Source organism: Calliopsis andreniformis, chromosome 8 (assembly GCF_051401765.1).
Source record: "Calliopsis andreniformis isolate RMS-2024a chromosome 8, iyCalAndr_principal, whole genome shotgun sequence".
NCBI lineage: Eukaryota > Metazoa > Arthropoda > Insecta > Hymenoptera > Andrenidae > Calliopsis > Calliopsis andreniformis.
Window position 1 is genome coordinate 3565355 of NC_135069.1, and position 23167 is coordinate 3588521.

At 46.9% G+C, this 23167-nt stretch overlaps 2 protein-coding genes across 2 annotated transcripts in view; one reads left to right on the forward strand and one right to left on the reverse strand.

The window, feature by feature from the left end:
* LOC143182335 (uncharacterized) overlaps positions 1 to 17874 on the reverse strand; it is a 99609-nt gene extending 81735 nt beyond the window's left edge. The window contains exon 1 of the mRNA XM_076383287.1: positions 17316 to 17874. Within this exon, the coding sequence (XP_076239402.1) occupies positions 17316 to 17874 (559 nt within the window). The remainder of the gene's footprint in view (positions 1 to 17315) is intronic.
* A 1018-nt stretch (positions 17875 to 18892) lies between these two features.
* LOC143182046 (uncharacterized) lies at positions 18893 to 19695 on the forward strand. The gene is given in 7 exon segments (XM_076382789.1): positions 18893 to 19018; positions 19073 to 19243; positions 19245 to 19343; positions 19346 to 19501; positions 19503 to 19546; positions 19548 to 19583; positions 19614 to 19695. Coding segments are annotated over 7 exon segments (714 nt in total).
* The last annotated feature ends 3472 nt before the right edge of the window (positions 19696 to 23167 follow it).

Sequence of the window (23167 nt, forward strand, 5' to 3'; positions counted from 1 at the left end):
TCTAACACCGTGAGATCCACGTTGATCTCTCCTCCGAGAACGCCGTTTCGCGTGCAACAGTCTTCGACCAATTAGGCTGCGGAGGGGACGGAAATCGAGTACCGATTGCTACGAAAAGTCGACCCCTTATTCGTACGATTCCTGGAAAGCATAGATACAGGGTGATTTGTTCGCTAGTGGACTCAAAAGCGGTGCCACCGCCTCAGGTAAATGTTCCAGTAGTTGACATGTCCCACTAGCTAAACACAGTTTAAAGCTTGCAGCGGTGCCATTATTTGGAAAACGTGCAAAGTCCCTAATTTTCTATGAAAGAAGCTCAATTTGCCAGATTTTCGCGGGGCACTTCTAGTAAGTACAGAGCGCCTAGACTGAGGGAAACGTTTATGCAGAATCGCTATATCCACAAGCAGCACGACCACGCGCGTACTCCCCATGCCTCTTTCTCGGTAAGTAGAATATTAACATACCTAAGTGATGCAAATTGCTCGGTTCGAACGTCTTGAGATTCAAAGTGAGCCGAGGCGCTCGTCCCGCCACGGAACTCCGATTCTCAGGATTGATTTTCTGACAATTATGCGCGAAACGCAGCAATTTTCGCTGTGATGAAGAGCAATCGGAAAAACCTGAATCTTTAGCTCCAAGAGCGGCTTCGCGATAGGTGACGCGGGTATTCTCGGGTCTGTCGAGGAGGCTGGGCATAGGTACTCAAAGTTTGAATGACCTCCGCCCTTTAGCCACTCGGATGCACGATCCAATCGCTGGTGCACGCGACTAGACGATGAATCATGTGCATGGAACGCCGTCGAGCGAACCGAATAAATGCAAACATTCCCGTAAAATTGAAAGCCTAGACATCCTAATTAAGGTTGCCGATGGAATCAGCAGCGAGGAAGGAAAAGTGGCAAGATCGACGGCGAAATGAAGTCGTTGAATTGATTAAGACAGGCACGAGGAGACACGTGCAACTGGACCTTAAAATATGGCCGCCTGCGAGCCACGGGGTTAATTACCTCTGTCTCTCCGAACAGCCGGTACAGTAATGTATTAGCGCGTTTAGGCACGGCCAGTTAATCCCAAGGAACTGCTCAACGCACCGTTAAGCACGCTTAACTCGTTAAGCCGCCTAATACGTGCCAGAGTATTACGTATGAACGACATTATCCCAAAGATGATCGTTGACTGGGGTACACCGTGTTGGCCACCCTAATTACTGGCTCCTTTGTCAGGCCAGGCTTTTGAGTACGCTGAAACGAGCACAGGTGGGTATGGAGTGATTCCACTGGGTCATTAGCATCACGGACGTAAATTGGATTTACTTTCCTCGTTATAAGTTGCTTGATAAATCCCCAGTGACTTGAGACTATTTAAGGTAGACTAATTTTACTTAAGATACGCTTAGACCAAGCGAGCAGATGCTCCTTCTTCCCCCACTCCAATCACATTCAAGCAATACGAGCATTGCTTCACTCACTTATCAATTCTATTCATTCATCATAATTGAATTTTGCAAGAACGAGCATTCCTTTCCTTGGTTTAAACACGCCATCAGGTGCATCATCACTTACATTCTTTAAGTGCATACATTAATCAGCGAGCCCTGAGTCCACATCAAAAAATTATTCCAAGGTAACCCTCCGATCCCATCGAGAATCCTCGAGAAGCCGAATGGAGAGATTGCAAATTAATTTCGCAGAGTTGAGGATAGCAGAGGAGTCGCATGAAAAATCTCGGGGGCGGAGAATGAAAACACGTCGTCCTTAGTCACGCGTGCTCGACGTTATCGCGAGTCGGGATCGTGCCGGAAGCATAACTCGATTCGCCTTTTCGTTGGCATTTGCATGCGCGGAAATAATTCCCATGATTCGCCGGAAACGTATCAGATAAGGGCCCGCGGCTATATCCCGGTCGCATTAACGGGCTAATTAAAGCGGCGTAAACAATGGCGGGTCTGGGGGAGCTCAGCCAGCATTGGCACGTCAGAAAAATCCAGAATACGTGTATGTAACGCGTAATCCTCGTCACAGACACAGACCCACCGTCTGTAAGGTAAAGCACGAACACAACCGGCTAATCAACTGCCATCTACAACGTTAGACTTATGTTTATGCATGATACATGTGCTTACGGGCGCATCACCCGCAATAACGATTATGAAACAGATATTTCGGGACTGTCACGGACACCTACCTTTCTTCAACCGAAACTTATATGCTCATTTCGAGCAAGGAAAAATGAAAGACACTGTTGATATTCTTAAATGTTAGAGTCACAAAGTGAAGCCTCAATATTCCACATTTTTAATTTTAAACGTAGTGGAGATAAAGATCTTACATTTAAGGCAAGTATTTCAATGTACTTAAGAGGATATTTGAAGTTCTGTCTAGATTTAAATTTAAGGAAATCTAAGTCCACTGCCTCGCCAGGAATTCTAACAAAAGTCTGTTCCGCCAAAGGAAGACGAGCCAAAGTGGTGGCGTTACACAGTGTAGGTTAATGCACACAGCCGCCTAATCACTGCGCATCTAGATCATTAGACCGATGTTTATGCACGATATGCGCTTGGTTACGCGCATACGCGTTATAATAACAGAAGCGTCATTTCTTCGTGTACACAGTCTCCATTGTACTCATCACGGTGCGTTACGTAAAAATAGAAAAAAAATTGGACCACCGTGAATGACTCTGCAGTTTGTCGCTAATTAATAAGCCTGCTCTGGCGCGGGATCGACGATTAGCATTTCCACCTCGACAGCGACGTGCAGGGGTGCAAAGATCGATCGCGCTCTCGTGCGTAGAAATTTAGAGTGATAATTTTCAGCCTAGGCCTCATCAAGATTGTTCAGGGAACGACGAGAGATGATTTATTAAAGGCACGGTTCGAGGAAGTGACTAGGGAAGTTGCGAGACGGCGCGGGAAGCGAGCAGAAATTCGAGGAAGACAGGATAGAGTCGAGGCGAGAGCGAGCTGAGAATCGACATTCTTCTCGCGATATTTGCCGCGTCGCTCCGTGAGACACCACGGAATCCTGGCATTTCATCCTTGAAACGTGGATGCTTCTACGCAAGACCCTTTTTATATCGATATTTAGCAACATCAGTACTGAAACAAAAAACAGATCTTCCTGCTGGCGTCAGAGCCTGGATAATCGTATGCAGAGAACCTTCAACGCCCATAGTGTCCACAGTGTCCAAGCATCGGACCCCGAGGAATCTCCGATATGTGTTAATTGATCGCAGTTAACTCTCACTTGCAACGGGTGACGACGCAAAAGGAAGTTGCGTGCCTTTCGAGCCTCGTTAACGACTCATCTCGGTTTCGAGCGAAAGTAACATCGAAAAATTAATTTCCAAAGGATAACCAACAGAGGAACCTGTCAAGGTTCCCAACTTTGCGAGGGCAGATCCGCGACGAAAGGAAGGAGAAGGTGGACAGGCGAGGGAGTGAGACAACGTCCGTGCGAGGGGCTGATTATTCATGATTTGGGGAATGCTCGATGCGCTTATGGACTCGTCGGATTAGCATAGCTCGCATAAACTGCGAAATAACATGCCTGTGCACGCAGGCACGCAGCCAGGCACGCACGCACGCAGCTCACGCAATCCGCGCGGGCACGATCGCGCGAGAGGAAGGAGAAAAAGAGAGGACGTTCTTGTGGAAATAAAAAGAGAGCCGATGGGGGAGGGGGATGAAGAAGCGGCGAGACGGTGCAATTCTCTCTAAGCCGAGGCATTAACATTGTGCTGCTTTATCGAGGCCGCTCATCGTGGCACATCCGGATTCAAATTGCGCCTGACTTGCGCTTATGTTTATTTAACTAGTTATTAAAATTACATTAAGCGTCGCTCCTAATTATGTCGCTCGAGGAACGTCCCGAAGGAGCGACCTGTAATTCCGGAAGGAATTGTCCGCAGCAGCGAGAAAGGGAGGGACAGAGAGAACGTCGCGACGCGGTCAGCGAGCCCCGCGATTCGAAGGAGCCGTGGACAGAGATTAGCTCGCTCAGGTCGACGAACCTGGCTCCGTTTTATTCACCAGCCTTCCGTCGTATCGGCGAATCGAGCACGATTGCGCAACCGTGAAAGAACTGTCACCGAGAGGTAAAAGCGATCGAGATGGGCCGACTTTCCACGAGACTATTCCCTTCTTTTCAGGGGAGGGGAATCCTAGCTAAAGTGGTATCCAGGATTTTAGTGAAGAAATAGTTCTAAGTATTCTGTAGAATTACCTCCTTGAATCTCTAAAAGAATACATTTTTTCGAACCCTGTCTCGGGAGATTAATTTCATGAATTCTAGAATTCTAAAGAAGTAAAAAACTTCGCCCTCGATTGTGCTCACAGCTTGTTGCAATACTCGCGAATAGATTACCTCCTCTCGCAGAAACGAATTTTTCCAGTGAGGGGATCCAATTACCATCAGCACTGCTATCACCTTTCAGCTCCCCCTCGTTCCCCGATCGCGGCAGCAACAAATTATTATGCCGACTTATGCAGAGGAAAAACGGCCGTTAATAACGTAATTACATCGCGCGGCGCGGTCGAGTAACCAGGCACAAATTGCGAGTGAATTTCGCGCTAGATCGAAGGAGCGTCAGCGGGCGTTGCAGCGGAGCTGTTGCACCGTCATCGAGCTGTCGGATGACGCCGCGTCGTGGATGATACGGGCAGTGACAGTGGAAGAAAGCGGCTATGGGTCTCGTTTACCATCATCATTACCATTACGTAGCGGCTCCATGACGGCGTTACGTGCTTTAATTTGAATACATGAGGCAGGAAGCGGCGTGGGGCATTAGCCACGCGCGTTTCTCCATACGCTCGCATTATCTTTCCTTTCAAGCGATCTCCCCCCGTCCGTTTCGAAGCCCGTTTGCTGACTCACATAATGCCGCGAAATTCGAAACGACCACCGACGTGGCCGTTTTTGCGGATTACATAAGGCCGCGATATTTTGCTAGGTAGTTCGTTAAGACCTGCGATAATGGCGCGATCGGCAAACACCTCGATGCCTTTGATCTGACCGAAGATCGACGCGAGCTTGATTTGCAAGCTGTCGAGATAGAGATAGGGAACTGTTTAAATTAGATGCGCTGCAGAATTCTTTGACTCCTCCACCGCCAATTTCAAATCTTTAGATTTTCGAATTAAAATCTTTTTCTATTTTTGTATCTGTAGGAGAATCGGGAAATATTTATAGGTGTTGAAAAAGGGTTGAAATATTTTCTTTTTCTATAGGAGATTGCGCAATTGTGCATTGAATGCGCATATGTGAATATGGTTAACAGGTACGGTCATAGGAATTATGTATGTAGTAGGTGTGAAGCAGTTGACCTGCTGCACCCAAAGAGTCAATCGATGCAACGTCTAATTTCGTGAACTATTTCTTTTCTCGTTTCTATATTGATAGTATCACATTAAAAACCGGTACACGAATTTTTATGTATTTTATTGTGTTATCCTTTAATGGTATATCAATGACCAGCATTCACACACCGATCACTTTTATACGTCGGGTCAAGGTAATAAAAATGGAGACATTGGAGGATTCAAGATGAAGACCTTTAAATACCAGAGGAGACATAAATGGAGAGAACAACACGGCTCTCTGGCAGACACTGATGGAATGCCGGAAAATTAAGAAACTGAAATCCCTGAGAGCTCGAAGGTCCCACCGAAATGGTCCCACGGGAGAGTGACGCAATTAGGACGACCCTGGCGCCGCGTTAGATGCTTAAGAAGCGATTAATCATAGCTGTGCATTTGTTTACTCCGCTAATCCATTAATTAACGCACATGATGCGAAGGAACGTCAAAGGATTGCTGGGCCCTTTCGATTGGAATCGCTCATTAACGCGAGCGATCTGAATTCAGCTTTACACGAAACGATATAATTAAATCCACATCAGCGACGTTGCCTGTCCAGGCAGCGGGAGACGAACTAGCTCCAGAGAATAATAAACTGGCCATATACATATAATAAAGCGTTCGAGACCAGATATTATCTCGGGACCGCGAACAAACACACCAGACACACGACGTTGCCTCTTTTAAATATCACTTGCACCATGTGACCGGAATTACGATCGCCTGGCCGCGCGTTTAAGGTACCAACGATTAATCAATCGATCGCTCCATTGAATTTCTATTCAACCTTTTGAAGCGCTGACCATTGTGCTACACGTCGCGGATAACTTGCTACGCGAATTCCAAATGCAGAGGTATGGATCATTCAAATCCAATCTTATTCATGCCCATCAGTTTGCGTTTCAGTTATCTGTTCTGTCACAGAGTGGCACACGAGTTGACACATGAATCACCACACTGCATTCATTAAGAGTTCTATCAAAGCTTACACGGTTATACAGAGATTCCATTTTACTTTCATTCCCTAGAGTGAAGAATTTCAAATTTTCAAATATTTGAATATTCAAATATTCAAATTTTCAAATTTTTGAATATTCAAATATGTATACCTATAATTTTTGAATATTCAATTTTTCAAATATTTGAATATTGAAATTCTCCGATTTCCTTGTTCCTACATGCATATTCTAATATTGCAATACTTCAATTTGAGAAAGAAATTATGCCACATTGAGTACAAAGTTGCAAACGATCATATCGTTCATGTTCGATGGGACTCCGAGGGGAGGAAAATTTGCATAAAGACAGATGGCACGCGTATCCCCCGAATGGTTGAGCGACGCGCGTTCGTTGCAATCCGCGGCAGGATGCGGCGACCGCAACTGCTTGGACGATGAACCAACCGATGAAAGTCAGGCTGGTTCTATCCCCAGCTGTCGACGTTTTTAAAAGTAAAATCGTCTACCGATTTCTCTAAGCCTCGAGACCGATTATCGCCGTAAAAACCAGCTATTTTTGAGCGAGCATATCCACTGCGCTCGTGGAGCAAAAAACGAGTCGGTATCTCGCGATCGACTGCGGCTACCGTTGCGAGAGATTTTAATTGAATTGCATGGATAAAGTGGCGGCCGTGCGGAGTTTCTCGATATTTCATTCGCGAGAAAGATAAATACCAGTCAACAACGATTTATTGGTAAATTATGGTAATTAGCGCGAGCAAGTGGCGTTGATCGATCATTGCGACTTGCGTCCTCAGCTTTCCATCGATTCCCTGCTTCAAAAATCCGTAAATTAGAAGAAACAAGGCGTGTGTGGAAGCTCGATAAAGCTTCCTTCGAGCATCGATTCGTTTCCCAGTTACGTGATCGAGCGAAATCGATGAATAGCAGAGAAATTTCCAGGAACGCTGGAAAAGTCCTTCGTTTTCCATAAAGATCACCAGACGGATTCCGTCGGATAATAATTGCAATTGTGTCGCAACTATCACGGAATTCACTGCTTTCCTGTTTCCTGTGTCTCCTCAGAAGACTCAGAGCTCGTCCTTACATTCCTACACGATGATCCAGAATCGAGCGTCGCTTCCCACAGGATCTATCGCGCGGATCTCGCGGATCTCTGATTCACGCGCCTATCCATCAAGCCTCGAATGCCTCTAACGAGATGTAACGCAATGGAAAAGGCGAATCATCGGTAAGCGTGAGAAACTTGACCGATCTATTCTCTTTCCACCATCCGACGCGCGTATGTCAGCGATCGATTAACGTCGAGTTTCGAGGCACGAACGCGAATTACCACTCGCAAATCGGTCGTGTTATGTAAATTACTCGTGTCTTCCGTGATTCCTCGATTGGAGGAGGATGGAGCGTCGAGAGCTAATCAAAACTACATTTGTCTTTGCGCAACGATACTCCTATGATGCAGCAGAGTTAATGGAGTTCGTCTGTTCAATCGCGACAGATGATTCCGATTCGATGTTTATCTTCCTCTAATTTGCATCGGCTAATTGGATTGAGAATAGATGAGAACTGTTCTCCTCGAACAAAAGTCGCTTACGTGTTTGTTCCTTGATTTTGCAGGCTATTGAAGACGCAAGAAAGTTGTGTATGTAAAAGTTAAGGAATTTCAGAGAGAGATCGGGATCCTTTTTTTTCAGGAATTGTACGCTTTCATTTTTCTTTTTAACGAAACTTATGCTCCACTGACGATTGCAAAACGAATTCGTCAGTGGTTACGAAATTCATCGGGAATATTGATCGTTCTTCGAAACTGAAGCCTCGTAGATTATACTGTGCCCCGAGAAAAGTGCATCGAGATGCATCACGGAGATGCAGTAAGTGCACCTTACGTGTTCGTAAATTTATTTCAAATGCATTGAAAGTGCATTCAAAGTGCATTCAAAGTATATTCAAGATGCACCCAAGGTGCACCGAAAGTTCACCCTAAGTGCATTGACAGTGCATCCAAGGATCTTTCGACTTCAAATTCATCAGACAGGAAGAAATCTACACAGTTCACGCACAATGTTCAACTTTTCAATCCCTTGGTCCACGAGTCCGCAATCTCCACGTACCACAATCTCCATCCGAAGAGAAGCAAGAAGCAGTCTGTTCGATGCAATTGCAACAATCGATCGAAGGCTGAGAAGCGACGCGCAAGGTGGCTCCGCAGCGACATCATTTACTTCGTCGCCAGGAATAATTCACTCCCTGGATCTGGATAAACAGGATTGCAGGATTATGCGCTCCCGACGTCCTTTCAGCTCGACGTTCGCGGCCTACGCTGCCAATCCGCGCCGTCGCGGAATTAGCATACCGCGAGCGCCAAATACGGTGAGCGGCTCACCTGTGCGCTTCGCCGCCGACAAATGCGATGAATATGGTGATTTCCATCATTTATCTGGCTGGCTAGGCGCAAACATGCCCGGTCCTTGAAGCGAGATGCGCCGCGAGCAACTGACCGCGCGCGCTGCATACTCAACGAACCGGTATCATTGAGAAATATTAGCGATTTCCATTTACACGAGGACCAGTACTAGAGAAAAACCAACATGTGGATGTGGAGGGGACGATCGAGGATAACGACTGATCAGTGATACGATTTTAAGGCTTGAATAAATCCCTAATAGACGCAGCAGAATGCAATGCAGTGACCTATACATAGACAATTTATGGTACATATGCATACGGCTCTAGGGGGGCAGTGAACGTTTTAAGTCTGAGTGTCTTGTTTCAGTAGCGAGACTTTAACGAGTGGAGTCTCATCTAAATGCCTCGTCTAAACCTCGTGAAACTAGAATGAATGAAGACTCCAACTCGTCACGATGGGAACAAGAGCACCAGCTTATAAATTTCTGAGGCAGAAGTTATTTCTCTACTGGAGCCTCGGTATGAAAAATGATCATTAAAATGCTGGAAAACGTTTTCTAAAAATATCCACGCGATTATCAACGAGATCAACGTGGGATGAATATGCATGGCAAGTACCTCGGTTGTCGAAGCCGCCGAGCACTCTCACGTGCTGGTGTGATAGGTCTGCAACCCGTGAAAAGGAGGCTCGAATCGCGTGCGAAAAAACACCTCGCGTCCGAGGGGCAGTCTGCGCGAAGGGGAGAGGAGAAGAGGCGTGTGTGGGTGCGCGTTCGAGTGTAGTGTTCGGTGTACGTGCCTGCGCGGCCGCCTCGTCGCATTATCCTGCAAGTACGTGCCATTATAGGTTTCATTACGAGAAGCCCGTTTCCTTTTCCGATCCGCCGCGAGTGCTGCAAGGTCGTCGCGCGCCTCTTCTTCCTGCGCGAGACCACTCGAGCCGCACAATGTTCGACGACGCATTCGTCATCGACGCGAGAGAGATCGTATCGATCGGAGTCGCGGGATGGGATAACGATGCGACTCATAATTTGCATGTCTCGACCGGTGCCACGACTAACGAAGAGTTATGGACGCGAGGGGCTTTTCGAAGGAAAAACACTCGAGGCTCGGGGAACGGCTCGCCGATACCTGGCTCGCGGTGTCTCGCGGTGTCTCGCGGTGCAACTTTATGGAGGCATTACACTTGACTGATGCACTATTAGCTGGTGCATTTCCTCGGAGATATTTAAGTATTTGTGACTTGGGGCTTGAAACTGATTTCAAGTGAATTTTCGTAATTCCACAGAGTTGAGATTAATTTGAAGCTGATATAATGGGATTAAAGTAAATGTCTCAGTAGCTGACCATGTCCTGATACCTGAACACTAAGTTCTATTGTGCCTAATGAAGGAAGTAGGTACATAAAGTAGTGCAAAATAGCCACGAAATACTATATTCGAATCCAACGAGAAGACTCAGTGACACGTGTCCAAAATCCTTTCGCCTGAATGTTTAAAGAAAGGCGTGCAGGGAAGTTGGTCGCGTGTCACCGCACGGCGGTGATTTGTCCACGACTTTCGTGTACAGGTAGTCACACACGCGAGAAGGTGGCCCTCCGAGCTAGGGAAGCAAGGGTTAAAGTGGTACCTGCCTGGTCGAGATGAAAGAAGTGCACGAGGAGATACAGGAAAAAAGGGGGAAGGGCGGAGAAAGAGAAAAGAGCCGCCACGTGACCCCTACACGGTCCTCCATTCCTTATTGGAATCCTCTCCTGGCCCAACCTGACCTATCCAAGGTGAGATTTATCCGGCGGCTTTACCTGCCACCAGCTATATAGGTACACTGGTACCTTTCTCGCTGTCTGTGCCTACCTACAGGGAATCCCCGCATTCCCATTCTCATTCCCCATTCCCGAGAACCCTCCCCACGTCCACCCACTCTGGGTCACGTATCCCAGGCTTCCTCGAGCGGGTCGAGCCTGGCTACGTAACAGGTGAGATTTTCGAAGCACCAGGGGTCTGGGGTCATCCTACCTTCAGAAGCTGTTCTTGTACTCTAAACTGCTATCTATTGTCCTTAATTTTTATTTTTAATATGTTGCCCAATGCATTAGAATTCAAGCTTCAAATTAAATAAAATCATCATCAGTGTTCAGCTATTAGGACATGGTCAACTACAGGGCCATTCACCTTAAGTAGATATTCTAATTTACGCTGTAGGTTCTCTGTCAGATCGTAGATGACCCTAAAGAGAGTCGTATGACACCGTCGCGTTAATTTCGCATTGTTTCGAAGCACGTCTGCCAAGCAGCCTCAATTTCCGAATGCAAATCCGCGAGTGTTGCCCGCCTATTTCCATCAAACCTACCGTCCACCACCCACGAGTCACGTGCCCACGAGCCTGTGTCGAGAGAAACCAACACGTGTGTCCCGACGTATAATAGGCGGGATTCGGTGTGCTAGCCCCGGAGCGTTTCGAGGCAGGTTCCGGCCGGCCTTAATTCGAAAGCCGAGCAGACTATAATCGGAAACCCGCTGAACGATGCAAATGAGACGGAATTACCGCGGGATCTCGGTATGACGTAACAGAAAAACGGGGAATCGCTTCCGGCCCCAAAACCCTGCGATCCTTCACTCAGGCATCGTTAATTGTACCTCGAGTAGTCTTCGAATAGGCGATAATTAGCGGTGAAATCAACGATTTCGTTAATGCTGCCGATTATTGTAATTGGCTGCGTTTCTAGAAGCGAGCTCGCTAAGTGAACCGAGATGGAGATACGTTTATTAGGAACGAGTTTATTAATCACAGCACGGAATAAATCCGCTCGGTGCATGCCCATTATCGCGCTCGATAATCGCGATTCGATTCGAAACTGAAAATGGTGAGAGAACTGTTTGCCGGTTCGAGAAGACGATCGCTTGTTTGCTTTCGCAATCTCCGGGGAATTAATCCGGGGAATTTGCGCGTACTCGCGTCGAATCGCTTGTGTCCGCCCGCAGCGTCCGGCGCGGCGGTTTCGACTCGTAATCTCGACAGGTCTTCTCCGGAAACACCCAAATAAAGGCCGAACATTATTCATTCGAGAGTTTACGTTAGCCTACGAAATTTACACGAATGGGGAATGCGTGTTAGTCGAGCCTACCCGCTCGTTTCCGGTCGCCTCTCGTTTCCTCTTTGTCACTCCCTCGCAGGAGAGCCTCTGTTTATCTCCAGGTCGAAGCCAAGCCTTCATTTCTCAAGTGAGATTACTGATCGATAAAAGGCCGTTTCACTCGGCTCGATAGCGGAGCAAAGCGCGAAAATAAATATGTTATGTAGAAGAGATTCGTCGATTGGGCACTGATGTCAACGCAGGTGAATTTATATGTTAGAAGAGTTCTAACTTTGATATAGTTCAAGCGACATTCTTGTAAGTGATAATTACAAGCCTTGTATTTACTCGAGCGAGTGTTATTCTTGGGAAGAACTGTTCTGAGTATGAATAAAGATAAAAGGAACATCCACTTTCTAATGCACTGATGATTCGATGATTGTAGGCCGTAGGCAGTATCTGTCTTCTATAGTGTAAGCAACTGTTCAAATATTGAGCTCCTGAGTCGAGATGAAGTCATTCTATGAACTATACGATTGGAATAAAATTAATTAGTCATATCTTCCATTACAAATCAAGGCAAACATGACCCCACCTTGATACAATTTTACTGCAAGTTTACTCTGATTTTTGAGATAACAGTCTATGTAATCATATAGTGATGCACACCCATCTGTGGCTTTAAGCGTAGTCGCCTAAGTTGTTTTAAATCCATCTTTTCTATAACTAAAAGTAGTAAAATAATTTCACTATCCTTTTTCCTTCACTCATGATATCAGACTTATAAAGATATCCAATTCCTCGAATACCTCCGATACTCGATTAAACTTCAGAATTCAGGTGCATTGTGAATCGCAAAAATTCAGAGAAACCGAACTCTCATAAGGTAAAAACGATCTCGTGGGATCGAATGGCCTCCGCGGGATCCAGGGCGATGAAAATGTTAAGCGAAAGAAGGAAGAAGGAAAGTCTCGGAGGGATCTGAAATTCGTTTCGGTGGAACGACTTCGAGGAACTGTCGTCGACACACGAAACTCGAAGATCACTGAAGATCATCGGTCGAAGGCAGGAGAAAGAATGGGAGCACGGCGAGTACTCTCACGGATCGGAAAGGGGCCGTCTAATTTTCCGCACGCGAGTGATCCGACGGCGCTCGTGAGAGCTCGAATGGCTCCCTTTTTCTTGCGAGATCTCGCTAACGAACCAACGACTACGACTCCACCCGTCCCCTTTCCAATAATTACTCTGCTGAAAAAAGCATATGCTCCTCGAAACGCCATTTAAATTCGTGGAATCCTATTCAAAGTGGAACGCCGGTGAAACAGAGTCGATCGCGAGCGCTGATGCAACATAGATTTATTAAACTATGGATTAGAGACGACACGACTGCGATAAGTGTCAGATAGTCGATAATTAAATCATTAAAAGGCAACACAGCGACGTGATTTAATTCCTATTAGACATTATCATAATTAATTGCACATGAACGGAGCAGCGCGGTGTATAATTAGCAGAAATCGTACGATTGCCGATCGATCAGCGATCATTATCTCGCCCAGACTGCCATAGTGTGTCTGTCGCCTGTGATGTTCTCAAGGAAAAAGGAGCAGCTTTTAGTGGCTCGTTAAAAAGAGCAGCACGAGGGCGAGCATGTGTCGTTGAAACGTTCAACAAAAAATGAGCACTGATAAAGAAGCTGGACCGTGTGGAACAAAGGAGAAAGACGTGAGCACGTTCGGGACAGATCGAAATCAATATGGAGAGCGTTTTCAAGGGAAAATTATTGTTATCGAGGTGGGGTCATCCAACGTGAAACGTCATTCCCAGCGCCAACAGTGGGTTGGCTTACTGACGTGCGATAGAGATTGCTCGGGCATAGAATCTAATTATGTGATAAACATTGTTGCGCGGTACACCTGCTCGTAAATAACATAGAATCAAACGCGTATCACGTTACACCGTAATACACCAGCAGAGGCCCTCGGGAGAGAACAGGTCCCTGGGCCCTGGCGCAATCGGCTATCTCCGATATAAACTACGCGGTCCTGCGCGTGTTCCTTGCCAGGATTAATTATATTCTCCCATATTGAACGTGTATTAGCACGACGAAAAGAAGGAGGCTCAGCCACGAAGTAATTATACCCCCCGATCGCCGCAGAGTAATCCGCGTAACGTGACAACCAGCGGCTGTGAGTTTGCTCCTTCAAAGAAAAGAAAAGAAAAAAAAGCAAGAGAGAAGCTGAGGGAGTAAGGAGAAGAAAGAGTGTGAAACTCGGACCAGATGAGGATGAACATTAACTGTGAGCGAAAACGGACTTCATAAACGAAGTGAAGTGCCATGGTGTTATATAAGTTAGTGGTTATCTGGAGTACTCTACGATTTCACTTTAAAAAATGGATTTTTCGTGGTATCTCGTTGCTCATCGAAAATAACCGCGCGATCACGCGCTTACGTGGAATATTTATTCAAACAAGCCTTAGAGCCTGACACCTTATCGACAGATACGATATCGGCCAACATTTTTCCCTGTCCCGGCCAGGCTACACGCCGTTTATTTGCCCTTGTATTTTTGAATATTAGTGCAATTATGGAGTATAGATTCATGTATGATTGCGAGCGATATCGATGCGCTCGAGCCGCGCGAGGACTATAATTGGCATCGGATTAATCGCAATACACTCGCGTCGAGCGGTTATCGATAATACGAAATCAGAGATAATTCTTTCTATCGCTTTTCCTGGACCCGCGACCATCGCCGCTACTCGACGCGGCTTATCGAGAGAGACCGAATGCAAGCTTCGATTTTGCCTCGTTTTGTGCCGTACTAGACCCGTCATTACTATTACGATTTTTTATCACGCTTAGAACGTATTACGCGCGAGCTACGACTCTTATCAGGCAATTCTACCGCGGTGTTTACATTGCATTTTATTGAAACTAATAAAGATCCGGCTGTTTAAAATCAGATAATGTTGCCGGCGTATCGTTTTAATTACGATTATTCTTATTTTCACGGTATCGCGACGCCCGACACATTATAACCGCGATAATAAACACCGAAGATAACTCCGACGCATCGGCAGGTATAAATACAATAATATTTAGTTTTTTCCTGGGATAATCAGCGACTTGATATCATTGGCAAACCAACCGACCGATACTACGGCATTTTTCCAATTTCTTTTGATATTCGTTGCATTATCGATCGTCGCCAAGATTGAATTATGCCTCCTTCGTGCAACGAGTAGGTACGTGACCATCCACGTGCTCACGGTCCCGAGCACGTGCGATTATAGAAAATTAAGAATACTGAAAATTAATTGCGCACGAGTTATCAATAAACCCTGAGATAAACACACAATCACAATTTCCTACTCCATATATTAAAATACTTGAAAGGTCCCCACCAAAATCCACTCACGAAGATGACTCACGCTGTTAATATCGCGCAAATTAGTGACATAGTTTAATTGGCTTCTAGATACGATAGGGGTAGATTTTTTTGATAAGTCAATGGAGAGTGATGCTCAATTAACGGATAACCTCTATTTCGGTTCCATCAAATAACGTCGTTATCGTTCCTAGTACAGATAACAGTGGAACACGTTACGTTCGACGAAAATGGACGTGACTCACGCGTCAAACAATTTCCAGAATAATTCCGTTTTTTCCCTCGTCGAGTACAAATTTCTATCGCGAAAGGAGAATACATCCGACGAGGAATGCTGCTATCGCGGAGGGAATCGTGTGGTGGAAGCAATGGGGATCGCGTAGCGAAACGAAATTCTAAAAGGAAATCCACCTTCCCATCGTAAAACGCACGCTACAATTGGCATGCGTTTTGCGTATGGAAACGCTGGCGCAACGCGTGGCCGTTGCAGGTATGCCCACAGTTGCATCTCGCTTTTACTGCAATAATGGGGAACGAGTGCACAATGCCATCAGGGGCAACAAAGCCTCGACAAGGTTCTGCGGGGGTGTCGAACGTGCGAAGGGGGGCTGCACTGACAGCTGACGGAACGAACGCCACCGTTTTCCTCCCCAAAATGCACACGGGATCGGTTCGTGTTTCGTACCCCGAACAAATAGCGGATAGCGTGACGCACGCGTTCGTTTGTCTCAGATTCTCCGGTTTCGTTAGCGAGATCGCTTTTTGGGAGATAGAAATTCGTGCGGAAATGTTTGGAGTAGCACTGAGGTTAACCCTTGGCGAGTCGAAGTTGACATGTGATGTAGGAAAGGCAGAAGGTACATTTTTGTGAATAGTCAGAGAGAGAAAATATAGAATAAATGTATTCAAAGTGAAAAAGTGATTTTATCAAATGGTAAATGATGATGTTCTCGTCTGGTACTTGTTAAACATTGATTTTGAGATTATGCAGAAACTTAATTCTGAGTGTACTCAATTTCTTGCTATGAAATTATTAATGGAGAAGGTTGCGTATGCGGTGGTTGCTACGAGAGAAGTCTGTGTAGGATATTTTGCTCCAAAACAACTGCGACCGTGAAAAGTAAACACATGAGCGAAGTAAGATTTCTCTTAGGAAATCTGAGTGAATGTTATGATGAATTTTCAAGGGTATTGTCTCGCGCAGCCTGCTGCTGTGAGATTATGTTTGAAAACAATTACGACCGCGAAGGGCTACCGCGTAACAACTCCAAACAAGATTATTAAGAATTCCTAAGTAAATGCTGTGAGAAAATTTTACGTCCGTCTTATAAATGCTATGTAATATTCCTTGGATTGCTATTCGATGCCATCATTGAAGAGTTTCATTTCCACAGAGCGAAAATAAACCATGAGTACATGTACAGCAGTAGTTAATGAAACTTATTAAAAGAAACATGAAGGCTTCGATAAATATAAGTCCAGAAACTAATACTTTCGTAGATAATTAATCTCTAAGCTTACAAGTTTTTAGTTCTTTTCAGAATAGTTGATATCTAAAGAGATATCAGCTTGAGATAGTTGCTAGAAAGTACAGGAAGTGAAGAAGTCAAAGAAAAAGTGTGTGCAAGACTGCATTCAAATGAACAAACATCGTTTAGATTACTTACTACTAATTAAAACACTGTACATTTGCAATCTGCATAATTACATAAAAAACTGTTTACAATCCACTGCGTTTTGCACACAAGTCTTCACTGTTTCTCAATCATCAACAATAACAATACTGATCATTCATTTCCACTCTGTACCGTATATTAAATATCCCAGAACACCTGCTCAAATAATCCTCCAATTATTCATCCACTTCTTATCAAATTCAAATCATACCCTTATCTACAAGAAAGCCAAACTCGAAGATACTCCAAATAGGCAACTCATTGCACAAGAGAATGCAATACCCTGCAAATACACAATTTCACCTGATCGCCGCTAAACCCTTATACGATTGTACAACGCATTGCGTCAACTCAATTTAACGCTATTCACGTTCATCACAATACCGACGCTTTCCCGGGAAACGATTACCGCAAACTGTAGAATGAAAATATGGCAATTAAAAAACTCACCGTTCTCGGTGCCTCGAAGTGGTCCAGAAGGGCTGCCGCCGGTGGAGACACCCTCGTCCTCGCTGCTGCTGCTGCTCCCCTCGCTGGGGCTGTAACTTCTCCTACTTCCGGTCCCCCTGGCGATCTTCTGTCCCACGCCGGTCCCGTTGTTGTTATCATGCATCCTGCTCTGCAGCCTCTCGTGTATAGTCCTCACGCGCGAGTGCAACCTCTGCTGCTGCAACGAACCGACCGAAAAGTCCAGCGGCTGATCGATTTCCGACTGGATCTGCGACTGTCTCTGGCCACATACCGTGCCAGCGACCAGACTTTGCGCCTGGGTCACTTGGGCGATAGGCGACGGCTGCTGTTGCTCCTGATGAACGCTGCTGGGAGGACTCCACCACTGATGCCCGCCCTGAATGGACCTCCAAGCTTCAATGGTGTTATTATTCGTCGGGCTCGTCTGCTTCTGCTTCTGCTGCTGCTGCATCTGCGACTGTTGCTGCTGCTGCTGGACCATGGCGACCTCCACCAGGTTGTTGTTCTCCAGCAGATGCATGCTGGGTGTCTGCGTCATCGACGACGGCAACGCGAATAGGGAGGCTCCCACCGAGGGTGGGCTCGACTCCTGACGCTGGCGATGGCTGGAATGATGATGTTGCTGTCGCTGCTGCTGCTGCTGCTGCTGCTGCGCTTGCTGGAGGAGCTGCTGCGAGCTCGTAGGCACCAGAACCGGAGGCGGAATTTGCCGGACGGTTCGCGCGGCCTCGGCGACCCACCGGCGCACCGCCTCGCTGTCGAGGCCCGCCAGCCCTGCGGACTTTCCCTTCGACTGACCTCCGGGCGATGATAAACCCTTGTCGGGTATCAGGCCGGGCAGCGCGAGGACCCCGGTGCCCGCCACCGCGACCTTGGGTCCCGAAACGCCCCCGTAAGCAGCCAACGCCGCGAGATCCAACGTGGTTACCTGCTCGGCTGCCTTTTCGAACGATCTCCTGTATCCTTCACAGTTGTCGAATAGGAAGACCTGCGATCGACTGTCAAAAGTCACCCTCGCGCCACGATTTTCGAATAGGAGCGTAATGGCGGCGCTATCATTAATACGTCATCGAGCGTCCCTAGGAATACGGAAAAAGTTGACACTGTTGTTGTCTATTCCTCGGTATCACAGTATATCAGAACACTGCACTGACAACGCGCACAGACAGACACCGGAGAAACGTACCTTTATGTAACACCTCCAGTCACTGGCACAGGTTACCCTCGAGGACACTTGCGTGCAGTTATTAAACAAAAACCTCGAGTCCCCGAATCCACCTGTCATCCACGTCCACAGTGTACTCCAATTCCGATCCTCCACAGTGATCCTCCGTTCCACAACCTTTATTCCAGAATCTCTGTTCTAGAACCGAATTCTGAATCCTCAATTCTCAGGTTCGTCCACTTCCCTCGCCCCTAGCCCCGCGAACCGCGCGAATATTCAAACGGGCCAGTGTCTCACCTGTCATCCACGCGTCAATCGCAGCGTCACCCATCGGCCGTCTCGCGAACGACCAGCGTAATCCCTTCCGCGGTGCGTGCAGCGTGCATGCTCGATGGCCGAGCGCGTCAAAATCCCCAGGCTCTCATGGGAACTGTCACAACGTCTCACTGCGTCTCACACACTGTCTCCCCGCGAATTCAAACGTGCAGGCGGCAAGGAACGCGCGCAGGACCGTCCCGTCTCATCATGGATCCGCGCCGTGGCTGTATCTCCGTGAATCTTCAATTGGCAGAGAGAAAGGGAGCGTTATTATCGCAGGCACACGAGCATCCGCGAGCTACGGTGGCAGCTACGGCTGCGGCGGCTGGTACGGCGGTCAGATGCTGTCGCGTGCATGTGTGCAGCTACACTAGAGGGCCCACGTACGCCCGGTCGGCCGCCTACCGGCCACGGGGAACGCGGAACGCGTACGCGGACCGAGGCGCGACGAGTGGGGGAGTCGCTCGAAGGAAGGAGGGAGACGGAGCGACTTGGCCAGCGGTCGACGTGGGTGCAGGAGCGACGAGGAAGAGCTGCTTGGGACGGAGAGCGGCGGACGAGCGCCTGGACGCTTCGGATGGTGGGGAAGCGCGTCGCGACGGTGGGGAACGTTGCTCCAATCGCGGCGGAACGCGGATCACGCGCGGCTCCGCCCGGCGAGGAAAGGCGAGTTCTCTGGGCCGCGGGTGCGAGCGCGCCTTTTTACCTCGCGTGTACCGGCTCCTAGCCCGCTGCAACGATACCACGGGACAGACGGAGAGAAGGTGAGTTCACATTTGCATACGCGAGAAAAGCGGCCAATCGCGGCCAACCGCTGCCCCCTCTGTGTCGCCGCGATTAAAGCGGACGAATCTCGACAAGGAGGACCTCGATTAATCGGATTCGAATTCAATTCGATGCTGTAGGCTCGCGACGCTTCGGATTTTCGGGGATTTTTATATTAAATCGTGGATAGAGTTTCATACTCACATGGAGATACTGTAGTCCTGCTTTTGTGGAGTAGAGAATGGAAGATAGTTGACTGATTAATCGAGGGTTTAGTTGGCTAGTTGAACCGCCGCTTTCCTGGATGCTGGGAAAAGAAACTCGTCGAGCGCGTTCCGAGCATCGATAATGCAAACGCTTGGGGCGCCACTTACCTAGGCCCTGCATGTAAACTAGATGTGCCACTCTGCGCGAGTAATGCGCGCGTCCGCCGCGGGGGGTCATTGGACATGGACGTATTAGGGACGCGGCTGGGTGGTCGAATTAGGTGAGAGTAAAGATAACCCTTTTCTATCAGTATTTCTTTTGGAAAATCTTCTTAGACTCTAAATAATTGCCTATTAAACACTTTAGCACGTCTATAGTTCAGAGTTTCTATAGAATTTTACTAATTTTCGTGTGAAAGGAGTTTTGGTTCTAACCTTAGTTTATATCTCGCGCCATAGAATTTTGCAAGAATGTTGAGCAACCATTAAGCGTCACTTTCCTGCGCATCGAGCCCGCCGAAAGGACTGATTTTGTATGCTGCATCCTATTTTCAAGATGTTTTGAGTTATTTAACGTGTAAATAACAGCAGAAGGACCGAGAAAGAGGAGCTGGAAAGAGAAATTGATAAAGGTAAGCGCGGGATACCTTTCCTAGCGAGTAAACAGTTTATAAGATAGCGAGAATTCTAAATTGGTTATGAGGCAGTTTTCGTTAAATGTGAGTTAGTGTTTGGCAATTATTGAAAATGTGTAGGTAATTAGTGTACAGGTTTAGTTACGCGTGATATTTACGGTGTTTAGGAGTTATTGGAGATACACAGAGGAACGTCGACCCTTGGCAGCGATACAGTTCTTAGCGTGCCTCTGAGATCGAGATACCTGGCTGATGCTTTGTACGGTCCGATGAGTCGCAGGCGAACAGCAGGTGGGTTACTTTTACAGGTTAAAACCTTTCGGTTCGATGATCCCACGAACAATGGGTCTGTTGTCAGCGCGATTCGTTCGCATTGGCAAATTCAGTCAAATTTGGTCAATAATGGGGAATCGTTCGAACAGATTTTTCGTGGCGTGGACTACCGTTAATGTGACGTTATAATTACACAAAACGGTAGGAAATGGACACGATTGTTCGTTAATTTGGCATCGGTTCAATGTTGGTTTAACACATGAACGATGGCAAAGTAGGAACGTGAGTTTTTCAGAAGCTGTTCAACTCCACTTTTTATAGGATTTTGAATTGAACAGCTGATTGAGGAATAATTTTTTTAAAATCGAAAAATTTATCTATATTAATGTAGGTGCTAAAGTCATTAATTTTCATGTCATTTTGAAGAATTTTAATATCTGAGATAAAAATTTAATTACTTGGAAAGCAAAAGTGATCGTTTCTTAAATAATTCACACTATTATATTTAATTGATTCAAGTTTAATTTTATTATATAGGTAATACTTACCTTGCTGTATTTTTTCTGTGCTTTTGGTTCTGTGGAGTTGATCAGATTGAAATCTGAGTAGCTCATGTTCCCAGCAATTTGATATTACACAGGGTGTATAGATGTAAAATAATATACAAATATCTAAGAATCTAAGTCATAATGGCAAGTACGTCCAGCTAAAAAATGACGCTTTTTCGTACAAAAATTGTATTTAATTATGGCAATTATCTTAAAATGGACGTTTTTGTAACCACATCACTCTTCTAGAGAAGAGTGAGAAACTCACCTAGATGAGTTCACAAAAATATCAGTCTAAAGCTCTTCCACGAAGCTTTGAACGTTCGAATTCTCATAAAGACAGGATCGGAAACTAGAGAAATGCTCAGGAATCCGTCTTGGCCGCCATTCTTTCCCTATCACGAGCTCATGAAACCTAAAAATATTCCGTAACCCCGAGTCTCGATCCGGGGCGCCATTCCTTCGAAAAACACGTCCGTCTCACCTATCATATTTCCATACACCCACACTGGTGCACCCTGGGTCCACCACTCCCAGCATTTGAATGTGGCATGCGCAGTGGCGGTGCAAAAAAAAATGAGGCGTTTTAAACTGGGACTTTATTGGTCGTAGGAGCCGTGCAGTATCCCCACCCTGCTTTCACCCTCGCGTACACAAGCATCCCTGCCCCATTCTTCCTCTTTTTATCGCGCTATCATATTTCCATACAGCCACCGACCACCACCACCGTCGGCCACCCCCACTCGCCACTCGATACTCGGCTCGGGCCAGATTTGAATCCGGCATGCGCAGTTCCGCGCGCAAAAAGGGCGCTTTAAAGAGGTTCTTATTGGCCATGGGAACTCCACCCCCACTCCTTATCGCGTGTACCGGCTACCTAACCTTGCGAACGAGGCACCCTTCCTCTTATCGCGCGACCACCCCTCCGCCGCGACCGTACCCCGTCTTCCTCCTGCTGCTTCCCTTTTTTTCGCGCGTTTCACTCCCTCCTTCGACCCCCTACCGCCGCCCCCACCAGCTGCCGCGAGACTCCCACGACTGGAAACGCGAGCAACCCCCTCGACTGCTTTCCTACCACCCTCGCTCGCGTACGCCCGCGTGCGACGAGGATGAATAGCGGCCGAGGGATGGAGACGAGGACGCCAGGACAGGGAGAGGGAGTATAGAGCGAGCTGGTATTGATTTTAATGACGCCCCTACCGACGCGAATTCACCAAAGAGGCGCGAATAATATCTACGCGCTCTGATTCCGAGAGTCCGCTGCTGGCGAGGGTTTATGGGCACGCGTGACTATTCCGAGGACTTATTCCAGGATCTCTAATATCTGTTTTTTTTTTTAATAATTTTTTTACTGGTAATTTGAGGAAGAGTTAAAGAAACTAGTCTTGTTATCAGTTGAGAGTGTGTTTATTGCGCCCCTTGATTTCTGGGGGATTATTTTTGGGTGATAATTGAGAGGTGGAAGTCCCTGTCGAGGGGAATGTAGTCAGTGAGGGATCCATTTGTTTATGGGAAATTTCTGTACGCAAGAATATACAGATATCGACCTCCGTTCATGTAATATAATAATTTGTATCTCACGTGTCATTTGGTATAGGGCAAGGGGTGAGCCCAAGCAGAGAATGAATCTATTAAAGGGGTAGAGTATTTAGATGCCGCGTCGCAGGTGAACAAAGGGTTAGTAAAAAAGGCCCGCTCGTATTTATCTACGACACGCATGCCAAAGGGTAGAGGCACTTGCCGAAAATCGAGAGGCTCGAGTGGCATTACGGGAAGGGCGTTCGAACACCATAACCCAGCACCCTGATCTGAATAACGTAAAGGAACCCTTTATCCCTGGCGCGGGACCCTCTCGCTTTTTTTATTCATCGCGTGCAGGTATTTGCATGAGTCGAGTCTCCATCGCAGGTGCCGCCGAGGC